Source organism: Sciurus vulgaris, assembly GCF_902686455.1.
Source record: "Sciurus vulgaris genome assembly, chromosome: 9".
In the NCBI taxonomy this organism is placed as follows: Eukaryota; Metazoa; Chordata; class Mammalia; order Rodentia; family Sciuridae; genus Sciurus; species Sciurus vulgaris.
In genome coordinates, this window is record NC_136469.1 from 53,478,997 (window position 1) to 53,494,330 (window position 15,334).

Below are 15,334 nucleotides of genomic sequence, written 5' to 3' on the forward strand. Positions count from 1 at the left end.
TTCACCTGTTTTGTTAGATTGATCCCCAGGGTTTTTCTTTCTTTCTTTTTTCTTTTTTTTTCAGGCTATGTGAATGAAATAGTTTTCCTAATTTCTTCTCCAGCAGATTTATCATCCTTTAGGAATGCATTTATTTATGAGTTTTGATTTTCTATCCTGCTCCTTTGCTGAATGCATTGATGAATTCTAGAAGTCTTCTGGTGGAGTTTTTTGGTCTTCTAAATATACAGTAATGTCATCAGCAAATAGAGGTAATTTGAGCTCTTCTTTTCTTATTTGTGTCCTTTTAATTTCTGTCTTCTCTTGCCCTGGCTAAAGTTTCAAGGACTGTGAACTGGAGTGGTGAAAGTTGGTATCCTTGCCTTATTCCTGTTTTTAGAGGAAATGCTTTCAATTTTTCTCCATTCAGAGTAATGTTGGCCTTGGGTTTGTCATATATTGCCTTCATAATGTTGAGATATGTTCCTTCTAACCCTAATTTTTCTAGTATTTTAAACATGAATGGCTGTTGTATTAAGAATTTTTTCATCTGTATTCGTCAAGGATATTGGTCTTAAGTCTTCTTCCTTGATGTATCTTCATCTTGTTTTGGTATGAGGGCAATACTGACTTATAGAAAGAGTTTGGCATATTTCCCTTCTTTCCTATTTCTTGGAATAATTTGAGAAGGATTAATATTAGTTCTTCTTTAAAGGTCTAGTAGAACTCAGCTGAGAATCTGCCCAGCCCTGGGCTTTTCTTTGTTGAAAGGCCTTCAATGGCAACTTTAATTTCATTACTTGAAATTTATCTATTTAGGTTTTCTCTATCCTCCTGGTTCAATTGGGTAAGTCATGTGTCTCCAGGAATTTGTCCATATCTTCAAGATTTTGTATTTTATTGGATTATAAATTTTTAAAAAATGTTTCTGATGACCCTCTAGATCTCAGTAGTTTCTGTGGTGATACTTTGTCATTTTGGATTTTGTAATAATTTTTTTCCTCTTTCTTTTGGTTACTTTGGCTAAGGGTTTATCAATGTTGTTTATACTTTCAAGAGAAAGCCACTCATAGCTGGGCACAATGGTGCTTGCCTGCAATCCCATAATCTTGGGAGACTGAAGCAGGAGGATCATGAGTTCAAAACCAGCCTTAAGCAACTCAGCAAGGCCCTGTCTCTAAATAAAAAGTATAAAAAAGGGCTGGGGATGATTGTCAGTGGTAAAGCACCCCTGGGTTCAATCCCTGGTACCCCACCCCCCAAAAAAGGAACTCCTTGTTTCATTGTTCTTTTAATTTTAATTCATTAATTTTGGCTCAGGTCTCAATATTTCCTGTCTTCTACTGGTTTTGGTATTGGTTTGTTCATTTTCTGGGGCCTTAAGATGTAGTGTTAGATTATTTATTTGGTAATTTTTCTATTTTTTTAATGTATGAACTCAATGCTATGAACTTTCCTGCTAGAACTGCTTTAGTACTATCCTAGAGATTTTGATATGCTGTGTCACTATTCTCATTTACCTCTAAGTATTTTTTTATTTTTCCCCTAATTTCTTCTACTATCCATTGGTCATTCAAAGTATTTTCTGTTTCTGTTTTTTATCTCACCATTAATTTCTAATTTCATTCCATTATGATCTAATAGAATAAAAGGTATTATCTCTCTTTTTTTGTATTTGACCTAAAATATGGCCTATTTTAGAAAATGTTCCATTCGCTGTTGAGAAGAAAGTGAATTTAGTCACTAATTGATGAAATATTCCATAGATGTCTGTTAGGCCCAAATTATTAACTGGATTTTTTAGTTCTGTAGTTCTTCATTTAGTTCTCTAGTTCTTTGTTTAGTTTTTGTTTGTATCATCTATCCATTGATGAGAGAGGTATGTTAAAGTCACCCAGTATTATTGTGTTGTGATCTATTTGATTCTTCGTTTTGAAAAGGGTTGGTTTGATGCTCCATTTTGGGGAGCATAAATATTTGATTGTTATCTCATGTTTAAGTATAATTTCCTTAAGAAGTATAAAATGACATTCTTGTCTCATTCATTTTGACTCGAATTCAACTTTATCTGATATGAAAACAGTAACCCCTGCTTGTTTACAAGATTCATTTGAATGGTATGCTTTATCCCATCCTTTTACCTTCAGTTTGTGAAAGTCTTTGCCTGTGAGCTGAGTCTTTTGCAGACAGCATATTGTTGGGTGTTGTTTTTTAATCCAATATGACAACCTATGTCTTTCGATTGAAGAGTAAGACCATTTACATTGTGTTGTTATTGAGAAATGATTTTTATTTCCTTATATTTTGATTTATTTCTAGCGTTTAAATCAGATTTGATTCTCCTCTGACTATACTTCTAATGTAATTCCTCACTATGCTGGTTTTCATGTTTATTTTTTCATGAAAGATTTTATTGAGTATGTTTTGTAGTGCAGGCTTTCTAGTTATGAATTCTTTTAGCTTTTGTTTATTATGGAAGTTTTTTTTATATCATCTTCTAGTCCTATGCTTAATTTTGCTGGGTATAGTATTCTTGGTTGGAATCCATTTTCTTTCGGAGCTTGGTGTATATTATTCCAAGACGTCCTAGCTTGTAGTGTCTGGGTGAAGAAATCAGTTGAGATCCAGACTGGTTTACCTCAAAATATGACCAGTTGTTTTTCTATAAGCTTTCAAAATTCTATTCTTATTTTGTATTTTGGGTATTTTCATAACAATTTGTCTTGGAGTGGATCTGTTGTGATTTTGTGTATTTGTAGTCCCATATGACCCCTGTTTTTGAATTTCCATTTCATTCTTAAGGTTTAGAAATTTTCCTGATATTTCATTGCAAAGATGGTGCTTTCCTTTTGCTATTATTTCAGAACCTTCATCTACTCTGATGAATCTTAAATTTGGCTTTTTAATGTTATTCCAGATTTATTGAATATTCTGTTCATGGTCTCTTAACATCTTTTCTCTATGGTTGACTTTATTTTCAAGATTATGTACTTTTTTCTTCAAGGTTTGAAAATCTGTCTTTAAAGTAGTCTATTCTATTGGTGATTCTTTCCATTGAAATTTTAAACTTTTTTTATTCCTTTATTTCAAGGATTTCTACTTGGTTCTCTTTCATAATCTCTATCTCTTTATTGATCTTTCACTTCCTATATTTTCTTTTAGCTTTTAACTTCTTTTAACTTCATTCCTTACATCATCTTTTAGCTCATGAACAGTTTAATTATGAACTTTCTAAATTCCTAAATTTCTTCTCTGATATTTCTCCACTGTAGTGTCAATGATCTCTATTGTTAAAGCATTTTGGGTTATTTGGAGTGGTTTGTTCCCTTGATTTTTCCTATTGTTTGTATGTCTACCCTTATGTTGGTGGTGTTCTGACTTTTTTTAAGTGAAGGACTACTTTGTGGGCTTCTCTTTCTTAAGGGCCCTGCATAATGTAATTATACAGATAATAACATTTTAATTCATTGGATCTGTTGTGATTTTGTATGTTTGTAGTCCTGTATGACTCCTGTGTTTGAATTTCCATTTCATTCTTAAGGTTTGGAAGTTTTTCTAATTCCGTTATCAGCACCACTTTAAGAGATACCACTGAGCCCACTTTACTATAGTCAGTTCTGAACCAAGCCTCATTCTTTTCAACCTTATAAGCTTGTTGAAGCTATTCTCTGCAGTTCCTCAAATTTAGGTATATACCTATAATAAAGTTCTGGAACTGGTAAAAAATAAAAAATAAAAATTAGTTGTTAAATTTTGTAAACTTCTATACCCTAAGTGAGGGCTTAAAGGAAGGGGAAAGAAAGATTGGAAAAATAGGGTAGGAGAAGATAGAGGTGGCTATAAAGGGGTAATTTGTTCCAAGGTAGAAAAGAAAAATAGATAAATGGGTGTTATTTCAAGTTATAGCAGACAGTGCAAGAGGATGAGTGGGGGTAAGAGAAGAGGTATAAAAAAGAGCTAGGAAAACAAAGATAGGAAGATTGATTTCAATTAATACTTTATACCATTAAATGAAATACATTCAAATGTGTTGAAGGTACAGTGTTGGGTATTGGGTTAACAATTATCATTCAAGTTAAGGAGTTATTTACATGATCAAAGTTGACATTAGAGTTGTTTCTACTATACCACGTTTAGGTGAAGAAAATTCTTGTTGAACCTTGGTTTGGATTTCACTGGGGTTTGGACATTGGGCATATGTCCATCAGTCTTTTGGCTATCTCCTGAATTGCAGGAGCACAGGAGCCAGTTTCCTAGTTGCTATGATCCTCCTACCAACAGCTCCTTGTTTCTTAGCTCAGAGACCTACAACTGACTACTTGAAGGGTGCAGTGTTGTGAGTTGGCTGCTTCTATTGTGTGCAGTAGTTCAGAATGCAGGCTCTGGATGTCCCTGTGATTGCTGTGGATTACCATGTACCTATTCTGCTCTACTAGATCCTCTTCGTGGTAGTAAAGTTCCTCATGGCTGTCTGTGAGTGCAGGAACTCCGGTTGTGGATTCTCCATGTGTGATCTGTGGTGCAGAAGTATTTCCCACAGCTGATGCCACTCTGAGGTACTATAGTGAAAGATCTCCAATTGTTCACCTGGACTTCAGTTTGCATTGCCCCAGGTTGTTTTAGCACGCATTGATTCTCTCAACTTACTACTGATGCAAGGGCCCTCAGGTATCCAGACAATACCCTGTCATTTGCCAGTTGTGATCATGGTTCAGGCTGTACACCTGTTAAGGCTGGTATCAACCCTTTTCTGCTGCGTGGCCTCAGGCAATTTCCCACTGGGTCTCTATCTAACAAGGTATTCAGGCAACTTCCCTCTGGTAAGGCCCTATGATCTGGATCCTAGGGCCTGTCCCTTGTCTTCCTCCAGTGCCTCCACCTCGTGTCACTGGTCAGGGCCTGATGAATCTGCTTTCCTTTGTTTGGGGCCAAAGCTGCTCCGTTGTTGTCTCTGCCTGAGTCGAGCAAATGAGCAGACACTGCCTAGAACTTTTCCCCCTTGCCTGAGTCATAGAAACTAAGCAGGGCTAGATGCAGGCTTCCACTGCATGGATACCCACCAGCCTGCCTCATTCCCCTTGTTCACAGTGAGAAGGAGTGAGCAATTTACAACTAGTAGTGGTTCTTTTAGAAGTCCTTGGCCAGATTCTTAAGAGGTCCCACTGAAGGAACTTCTCTCTGGTTTAATTTGCAGTTGTCTGGACATGGGAAGACACTGTGCTGATTTAAAGAGGGTGACTGTTCAGCTGAGAGGTCCACAAGTTGGCTATAGACCCCAAATCAGCTTTCTTTTCACTATTTAGTTTTAAGCTGTTTGCACCGTTTTAAGGAGCCTTCTGTTACCATCACACTTTAAGTTTTGTCTGTCATTTCCAATCGTTTTTAAGTAGGTGAGCTCAAGAGAATGTCGATTCCCCCAGCCTCTCTCTCCTCCCTCTGTTGCCCCTCCCCACTTCTCATCCACAGGTTTGGGTTCAGGTTACAGCATTGCAAGTTTGTTGTCTTCTCTGATACCCTGATAGTCATTCCAGGTCTCAGACTATGTAATAACAGATCTTAGAACATTTATTTTGTCACCCACCTCTCCATTCTGCTTGTCTTCTTTCTGTGTTGTGAGGAAATGTGGACTTGCTGTCTAGCTCACTTCTGCCATCTGCCATTCATCTCTTGGCTTCCTCTTTATTTTCTTGATGAATTAGTCCTTTGGTCAAGAAAATGACCTGTTTCTTTTTATATTTTTTTTTTTTTAATATTTAAAGTCTGTTTTACCTGATGAATATGACCACTTCTGCTTACTTTTGGCTTCCATTTGCACAATATATCTTCTTCTAACCCTTCTCCTAGTCTATACGTATATTTACCGATAAAGTGAGCTTCTTATAGACAGCACATATCTGGGTCTTTTTTTTTTTTTTCAATTCATTAAGCCAATCTATATCTTTCAATTGGTGAATTTACATTCATGATTTAGTGATAGAAATGAACTTCCTCCTGTGACTTTGTTAATTATATTGTTTGTTTTGTGTACTTTGTTTTTTATTCCCCCACCTCTCCTTATTTATTTTTACAATTTGATAATTTTCTGTCATTCCAAGATTTGATTATTGTCTTCTTTTATGTAACTCTTCTTCTAGTGGGTTTTGTATATTCATGTGTTTCATGAGGATAGCTATCATTCTTTTTGTTTCTAGTCTACGAATTTTTTCTCTTGTAGGGCTGGTCTGGTAGTGATGAATTCCGTTTCTGCTTATCTGGGAAAGATTATTTCTTCATCATTGAAGGATAATTTTGCTGGATACCACAGCATTTGGCATAAAGAATTATTATCCTAAATCTAGGGCTGTGGAAGAGATCTTCCCTAGACCATTTGCAAGTGACATTTGAGTTTGTGGCACTGGTATCCATGTTTGTGGAGGTGTTGGATGTAGGGGAGACTGTCACTAGATACTACAGGTTAAACATAGGTCATACTGGACTTTTGGCTTTGGTATCTATAGTCCTGGCACTGCAGGACAGGGACAGGACTGTTCCTAGGTCATGCAGGGGAAGCTCTGGTGGGGGATAAGGCTTGTGTTGATGAGCCATAGTCCTGGAGTGACAGGACATAGATAGGACCTTTCTGTGGTCTTCAGGGACCAACATAAGTAATGCCAATGATTTTTGCCCCAGTAACCATGGTCCCAAGGCTGCGAGGTTGGAAGGAGACATTCCCTAGTTCCTGCCAAGTTAGCACAGGTATTGCCAAGGGCAACTATCCATGAACTGAAACTCTGAAACCACGAGCCCCCATAATCTTTTCCTCCTCTAAGTTGTTCTTCTCAGGTATTTAGATCACAGTGACAAAAACTACACATCACTAAAAACATTCTACCTCTACTCTTCTTTATATTTCATATTCATATGCATTATCCTTCTTATACTTAAGGGGGGAATCTCTTTGGTTTGAAAGCCAATGTATTATGCAAGTTCTGGAGCATGACAGTTATTTCAAACTCCATTTCAGATGCCATATTTCTAAATTTTAAAAAATAGTAACCTCTTTCCAATTAAGATGGAGAAATGAAAAAAAGAAGGTGTTACTGAAACAATATATATGGATAAAAATCTTTGTAGCTTTTGTTAAAATTTCCTTGAGAATGATAGTTAGTGTCTACCTATGCCATTTACAAAAGGCTTTATACTTCCTTATGCATGAGATTGAAATTTCTAGCACTAAGAAAGCAGTCTATTTATTACAAATATGTAGAAAAATCAGAACTGATGAATATTAACTTAAAAATCTTAGTCCCATCTTTGTCTTCCTTTATGTATCTTTTCTACCCATTTTTTATTTTTTCTATCTTACTTCAAAATCCTCTTCTTGGGCTGGGGAGATAGCTCAGTTGGTAGAGTGCTTGCATTGCAAGCACAAGGCCCTGGGTTCAATCCCCAGCACTGCAAAAAAAAAAAAAAAAAAAATCCTCTTCTTTAACCAGGGCACTCCTTTCACACAGTTGAAATTTCAGTTTGAAATACCATTTTTCTCACTAAATAACTAAAAGCAAAACTAGGTATTATCTTCATAAATCTATAACTTCACGTGAGGGTTGGGGAAAATACCTGTAAAGATTGCAGTCTAATGAAAAGGAGAAGGAAGCACTGATTGTTTGGCTTGCTGATTTTAAAGCTCTTTAATCTTTCTGAAGAACTTTTAATTTCAGACTGTTTAAGTAGCTTTAGTTCCTAATATTAAAAAATTTAAATTCCTAATGCCTATTTTTTATTAAAAGCCATAAACCCATGAAGCTTTATAATTTCCATTTCTATTTAAGTTAATAAAGTGAGCGAACAAGTGCTTTACCACTAAAGAATTTAGGGCAGCCAGGGAAACCCAAGAGATGAGAGCCGACATCAAACTCAAAAATAATTCTTTTTCAAAGTAACTATCTGATAAATGATTCATAGGATTTATGTTCTCTTGCCTGGAAATACTGAATTGGAAATTCTAAGTGTATAATCCCACAATGAAATGGAGAAAAGAGATAAAATTAGTAATTGAGATAATAATTAGACATAATTTTGATAATTTATTAAAAATCTAAAGATTTTTTCTTTGAATTCCTTTATTTTCAATCAAATGAATTTTGAAATTCTTTAAATTCTAAAGTTATATCAAGAGTGACTAAATTTATGTCAATAATTTCATTGTGTATGTGTAAGGTAATCCTTCTCCCTACTAAATAACAAAGAGAATAAATGTTGCTGTCCCTTGTCTGAATCAGTATTATGCCACACAAAAAGCACATAGACCAGTGTGCTAGTTTGGTAATCTGGAGACTGCTTTTATTCATAATTAAGACCTGTTGTCATTTTGGTTTCCTAAGAAAGCATCTGGTTGTTTTTATTCTTCTCTGAGAATCTGGTTTTCACTCAACCATTTATATATAATAAGTTATATTAGAAAATTTTAAAACATTTGAGAACAAGTTTCTTTAGTATGTGTACTAAGTGATGTGGGAAACCATCCTTATTTAGCAGAATCTGACTAGGTTAAGTCTCATGACACAGAAGCCTGACTTCCTGGAACTGGCAGATAGGGAAGGCTGACCTAGACTTCCGGCGGGTATGTGGCACTGTGGGAGTCATTCCCTGTTTGCTTCTGTGATAGTCCCCCTAAGAAAATGGCTCCCATAACTCCACCCTATCCTGTCCATCACAGAAGAAGCTCCTCCTGGTCTTGGCCCCCTTTACCTGTGTGTCTGTAAATAAAAAAGTGTTGGGCTACTCCATGTTGTTAGAGACCAGAGCTGTATGGCCAGACCTGTCATGCCCCCTCTAATTTAAGAGGAGTATTGGCTATTGTGTGTTTATTGATTAGATAATTTTATGGGTAATTGATTGATTTATAGCCACATAATCTTCCGGCAGTTAACCCTTTTCTCATCTACACGGGATGTGGCCGAGAGACCCCCACAGAGTTACATTGCAATTTCTCATATTCCTGAAATTGTAATTAATATAATTCACAACAGTAATTATACTTGAGGAAAACTACTATGCTTAGAGTTGTTTTCTTAAAGAAGCAAAGGATTCTCATGAGGAAAAATTTGCTTCATGTGTACATTTGCTTTCTTACAGATATAATAAAAAAATTGCCAAAGTACCTCAATAGTTAAGAGCACAGGTACACAATATACTGCTAAAATGAGATTGTTCTCTTTTTTCTGTTGTGCTATATTGATGTAAAAAGCCTGAAAGTATTTTGCATTGTCTCTAGTTTGTCTCTGCAATAGTCTCAATATGTTTTATTTCTCTTCCTGTTTTTTTCCAGTCAAGAGAATCCATCCCATTAAATGACCTAAAATCTGAAGTATCACCCCGAATTTCAGCAGAGGACCTGATTGACTTGTGTGAGCTCACAGTGACAGGCCACTTCAAAACACCCACAAAGAAAACAAAGTCCAGTAAGCCAAAGCTCCTGGTGGTTGACATCCGCAATAGTGAAGAGTATCCTTTACTTGTACAGATTCAAAGGGTGGTCCTGCCTGATTCACATTTCTTCCTTTCCATCTAAAGGGTATGTGATAAAAATAATGAGCATTTCTAGGATTGCTCTGAGTTCAGATAGCTAAATGACTCTCAAACTAGTTGCCAGAATAGACTGCATGAGGTTTTATAAGATGACATGTACCAGAGACCTAAAAATAGTTTTCAAACACCACCAAATGCTGGGATATTTTCTTGTTTTGTTTTTCTGACAGTGTGTGTGTTTCTCTGATGCATGTTGTTGTTCTTAAAGACATATGGATCACTCATTCTATAGATTGGAATATTGGCAAAAAAGATTAAGTATAGACCTGGTCTTCCTCAGAGCCTAGAGAAAAAGTTTGCAAGGATCCCAACACTGAACTTGTATTTACTATAATTTCCTAAACATTGGCTTATAGAGAACATGTATTCTCACTGAATACAAGTACTTCTTACTGAGATTTTTACTATTGAACGTGTCATAACTTCCAGTGATTTTATTTGACATTAAAGTATGAACTTTTATGAAAGGGTAACAATTCAACTTTTCTCCTTTATTTCATCTTGCAGATTCTCATGAAAAATGACTTGATTATTCTCTAGAATCTCGGTAAATGAAATCACACTCTTAAGCAGAGCATATCCTTCTTAAAATAAAAATTTTCTTAGAAACTCAATATATGAAATATAAATAAATGTTATTTTTTTCATAAATACACATTTATAGCATTTATTAAATATAATTTTATATAAATGTTGTATGTATTAGATATAAATGCTAGAAATAAGGGTTAGCAGGTTGATGGTTTCTTATATACTGAAACTGGCATTATAACAAGTTCCGATATACATATTTTCAATCTCAATTTTTAAAATGAAGGTCAAATTATAACATTTACAGAACTGCTTAAACAATTAATTCATAAAATGTTAGGAAACTGAGAATACAATTTGAAAGCCCACAATTTCAAATGATACAACCCAATCTTTTTTGTGAAAAGTTGCTACTTTCTGTTTTCCCTAAGCTTGAGTTTGGAGAGAGTATAGATGTGATGTCACTGGATGGTTACTTGAACTTCACATATGCTGGAAGTTCCTAGTAGAGAGAGTGCGTAGAGTCCCCCCCAAAAAAAGAAAGCATGAAATTTCAGTTGAATAGTCCTGCTCTAGAAAAATTCTAATTAAATAAAAATAAAGCTGGAAAGAAGACAGGTAGTTTTTCAGTCAGCTTTTTCCACTACTGCGACTTCAAGACCCAACAGCACAACTGTAGAGGAGGAAAAGTTTATTAGAGGGCTATGGTTTCAGAGGTGTTGGTCCATAGAAGACCAGCTTCCTTGCTCAGGGATCAAGGTGAGGCAGAACATCATGGCAGGAGACTGTGGAGGTGGGAAGCAGCTCACATGATCATGAGGAAGCCAAGAAAGACTCCACCATCCAGAAACAAAACATATCCCCCTTAGTCCCACCCCCAGTGAACACCACTTCCTCCAGCCACACCCCTCCTACCTCCAGTTACCACTCAGTTAATCCCACCAGGGATTAATTCGCTGATTAGGTTAAGGATAGAACCCAATCATTTCCCTCCAAACTTTCTTGCATTGTCTCACATGTGAACTTTTGGGGGATACCACATATAAACCACAACAGTAGTGTTAGGATTCTAATATAATAATCAAGGAAAACATTGAGAAGATGATATTTCAACAGAGCTAAATGATTTGAAGAGATGGACTATAAAAAATATGGGAGGAACATTCTAAGCAGGTGAAAGACCCTGACATATGACTATATATATGGCTTGGCATTTTGGACTAACAGGAAGACCAGCAAAGTAAGGGATGGACTCAGGAGAAAACCAACAGAAGTTATGGAGTGGTCAAAAATCTCTGCAGTATGATTTGGAGTTATTACTTCACCTTCTACCATTACTCAATAATTCCTGAAAATCCAAAATTTGAGATTTATCTTGTTGTCTTAGAACTTTATGGAAGATACAAACGTATGTGGCAGCAACAATGTGTACTGTATCTGTTGTTTTGAAATGAGAGACATGTAGAATAAGTAAATATAAGAGAATTAAGTGCTAATGCTAGCTATCATTAAACTTTCATACCATCCCAAGCATAGTGCTAGTTCTATGATGTGGATATAGTTAACATCTCTAGTTTACTGAAGAAGAAACAGGCTAAAAGAGAACAAGCTACTTCCCGAGGCCATAAAATTTGGCAACTGGGAGAGCCAACCTACTCCTAAACTTTATACTATTTGCCAGGCACCTATTTGGTCTCTGCGTACACTGTTAAGCATAAACAAGATTGAGGCAAATGAATTCATACAAATTGATGACATTCTGAATGGGACATGTATTTATTCTCCCAGTGTGTGAATTCAGATGCTACAGGCTTCTCTTCAAATGTTAGTCGTTACCCTCCATGCCACAGCACTGAACAAATCTGCCTGTAGTTCCTTTATACAAAGGCAGCCGCAAAATCAAGGAAAATGGACTATTTCAAATTTTTGGAAAGCAATATTATACTTTGAGGGAGAAAATGGTTTAAAAGGTCCATTCCTCTTATAATGACGTCAGGGTTTTTTTTTATTAAGTTTCCATAAAACTCCTAAGAAAGAAGTAACTAAATATTTAATGCTAGTATATTTTTTTTAAATAATTTTATTTCTCTGTTGCCACAAACATGTTTTCCATTCCTGTTTACCATGGGAAGAAAGGAATGTTGTATATCACATTTTCTTTCTCCAAAGAAAGTAAATTACTTTTGAAATGTTGTTTATAATGTTTTCTAAATTGCTTGTTGTTTCCCTATATTGTTTTTATCTTCTACTTTATTTTATAAGTCATTTAAATGAGGAAGGTTTATCGAACATAGTTCTTCTGTCTTCATATATGTGGAAATTTTGATTGCCTAAATTGTGCTTTCAGGAGATTAAACATGTAAGATTAGATCTTTTTCCATCTTTTTTTTTACCCATGTAAAATAACTGAAATGATTGTTTTTGAAAGGAACAGGCGCAATCTTATCCAATGACAGAATAAACTCCCTTCTTCAGATGAATTTAAGAGACAGCCTTACTAACCCCCAGAGCCCTCCCATGACTCACACCTGAAATTCTGCTGTTAAAGCTTCAGCCATGGGGTTGTGGTTCAGTGGCAGAGCACCTGCCTAGCATGTGCAAGGCACTGGGTTTGATTCTCAGCACCACATATAAATATACAAAAAAATAATGGTTCATTGCCAACATATATATATACACACATACATATTTTAAAAAAAAAAAGCTTCAGTCACTTACCTTGTAGTACAAATAGTCTCAGTTAAAATAAAGATACCCTACAAGAGGTAATCTTTCAATTTATTATCAGATTTTGTATTGTGGGCAAGAAGAAGTACATTAGCTTACCAGCTATCTTAGGAAACTATGCCTCACCCTGGTGAAGGACGAACGAGTAGAAAGTACAGGGAAAAAAAAAAAAGACTAAAGAACATGAAGATAGACTTCAGCCACTTGACAATGAAAATACAATCCCAAACCTTTAGAATAAGAAATCCTAAAAATAATCTCCTCTGAACCGTTAGTATTAGTGTGGAAAATTCAGGGAATATAAACAGTAAGATTTTTGTTGAAATCACATTTTACTTTTGTTTTTAATAACAAAGAAACAATACTAACCAAATATGTTATGGGAACTTGGTAGCAAACAGTAATTGCATATTATCAAGAGGCAATGTTTCTTGTATAGCGGCATAAAATTCCTAAGTAATGTTAATAGTTTCAAGCATAAATACACAAACCAAACAGTTATTTTGATAGTTATAAATATTTAAAGTTTCAAATTTCCTGGACTAGTCTTAATCATATAAATATGAGTCCAACTGATGTTATCTATAAGCAGAAAAACTGAAGGAATGTTAATATCATTTGCTTGAAGTCAAGGCTGAATTTTTACAGCTTTCTTTATAAAGTTCTAGGATGTGGATTTTTTATAAAATTCTTACCTTAAAAATACTAAAAGCTATAGGAAAAACAACTGCAGGCTTAAGTTTTTTAAATTCCAAAACACACAAACCCAACCAATTTCACTACTATACCATATTCATTCTTAGTAAATGCTAGTATTATTCTTATCTATTTACTCAACAAATATGTAAGTTTTATTCTGGGCACTATATTGTAAGAAATTTAAAGATGAAATAAATACACATCCCTCCCATAATTTCTTCAGAGGTTTGATGAAACTCATGTTCATTAGTATGTTTAATGCAAGATCAAATTTCTGTCATGAGAGATATATAGACACTCATGGGAACAAAAACTCCCAGGAGAAACACTTAAAGGATGAATATTTGAACACTCAAAAACAAGGTAAAAAGGTATTTAGACAAAGAAAATTACAGAAACTAGCGAGAAAATATTTTTGTAGTACATGATTCATTTTGGAATTGAAATAGTTAGGTCCTATTCATGGAGGTTAACTGCAATATTTGGGCGTTGCCCTATAGACAGCCACAGAAGGCTTATCATCAGGAATGTTATAATCAGGAATAAATTTTTAACTTGACAACATCATGAATAAAATGGACTTTCAGAAAAGATAAAAGTTGGAGAATGCAGCTGCATTTGCAGTAGCTGAGCTCAAAGTAATCAGTGTCTGAATTAGGCAGACAGTAATGGGAATAGAGATGGACAGATGAGTGGAATGTTAGAAGGGGCCACTGATATGTTAAAAGTGGAAGATTTGGGGGCTGGTAACTGCAGCAATAGAGTTAGCAAGGAAATTATATCTAAACTTAATTTTTATTTCAGTTAATATTATTTAGTTACCTTACATATGGGTAAACTGTGGGTTTTATTCCATTTTCCTTTTTGGCTACTTATATACTAACAGTATGGCCTTCAGGGCTTAAAGATTTATAATACTAATTAAAATTAGCATAGCAAACAAACCAACGTAAATGTATATACACTTTCATAAGTGTTCTGGCAAGATTGGTGTACTTTAGAGGTGTGATGTCACAAAGTGTGGTACCCAGCAAAAATACTGTGTTCTTTTAGGGTTGAATTTTGAGAGCATATTTTAAAGGGATTTTAAAAATCTTTCCATAAAGTGAAGAATCTTTCTGGAATATAAGCATGCACTTATTTAATTTACCTATATTATTAGAACTGATTTTTTCCTATATGCATAATTAAAGTATGGCATATCTACTTGCTCTATCATTACATAGATTGATTTAGGAATACAAGAAAATCTTCATATCTTAGAAACCTAGAAGATAATACATGCCATCCGTACCTGTTAACGCTGTTCTGATAGTCTAACTCTTAGCCACAATGAGTTTAAAATATTTTTTCAGATCTATTTGTCCATGGGACTACCAGATTTTGTTCAATGTAAAATGTTTATTATAATCTCACACTTGAATGCTCTTTGGCAGTGTCTACCAGGTAGACTATTGAGCTGTAATTTTGGAAGGATATAACTTATTGCACAGTCACCATATGTCAAAAGAAAAAAAAAAATCATGAGTTTATTGGAATGTGTCGTATAGTACAGAGTAGTAACAGCTCTGTTCAAACACCCCGACGAAGTAACTGCTGTATTAACTGGATAATTTCATAAGTACAGGTTAAACATTTCTTATCCAAAATACTCAGGACAAGTAGTGTTTTGATTAAGAATTTTTTTTTAATTTTGGAAATTTAACTGTACATAATGAGATATCTTAGTGTCAGGATCTAAATATGAACATAAAATTTATTTACATTTCATATACAGTTTATACATGTAACATGACACAATACTTCTATTAATTTGTGCATGAAACAA

The 15,334-nt window shown here is 34.9% G+C and overlaps 1 protein-coding gene across 2 annotated transcripts in view; it reads left to right on the forward strand.

The window, feature by feature from the left end:
* Nucleotides 1-15,334, forward strand: part of TBCK (TBC1 domain containing kinase) — a 297,654-nt gene that overhangs the window by 225,684 nt on the left and 56,636 nt on the right. For both annotated transcript variants that reach the window (XM_079154680.1, XM_079154681.1), the window contains one exon: nt 9,290-9,465. In XM_079154680.1, the coding sequence (XP_079010806.1) occupies nt 9,290-9,465 (176 nt within the window). The remainder of the gene's footprint in view (nt 1-9,289; nt 9,466-15,334) is intronic.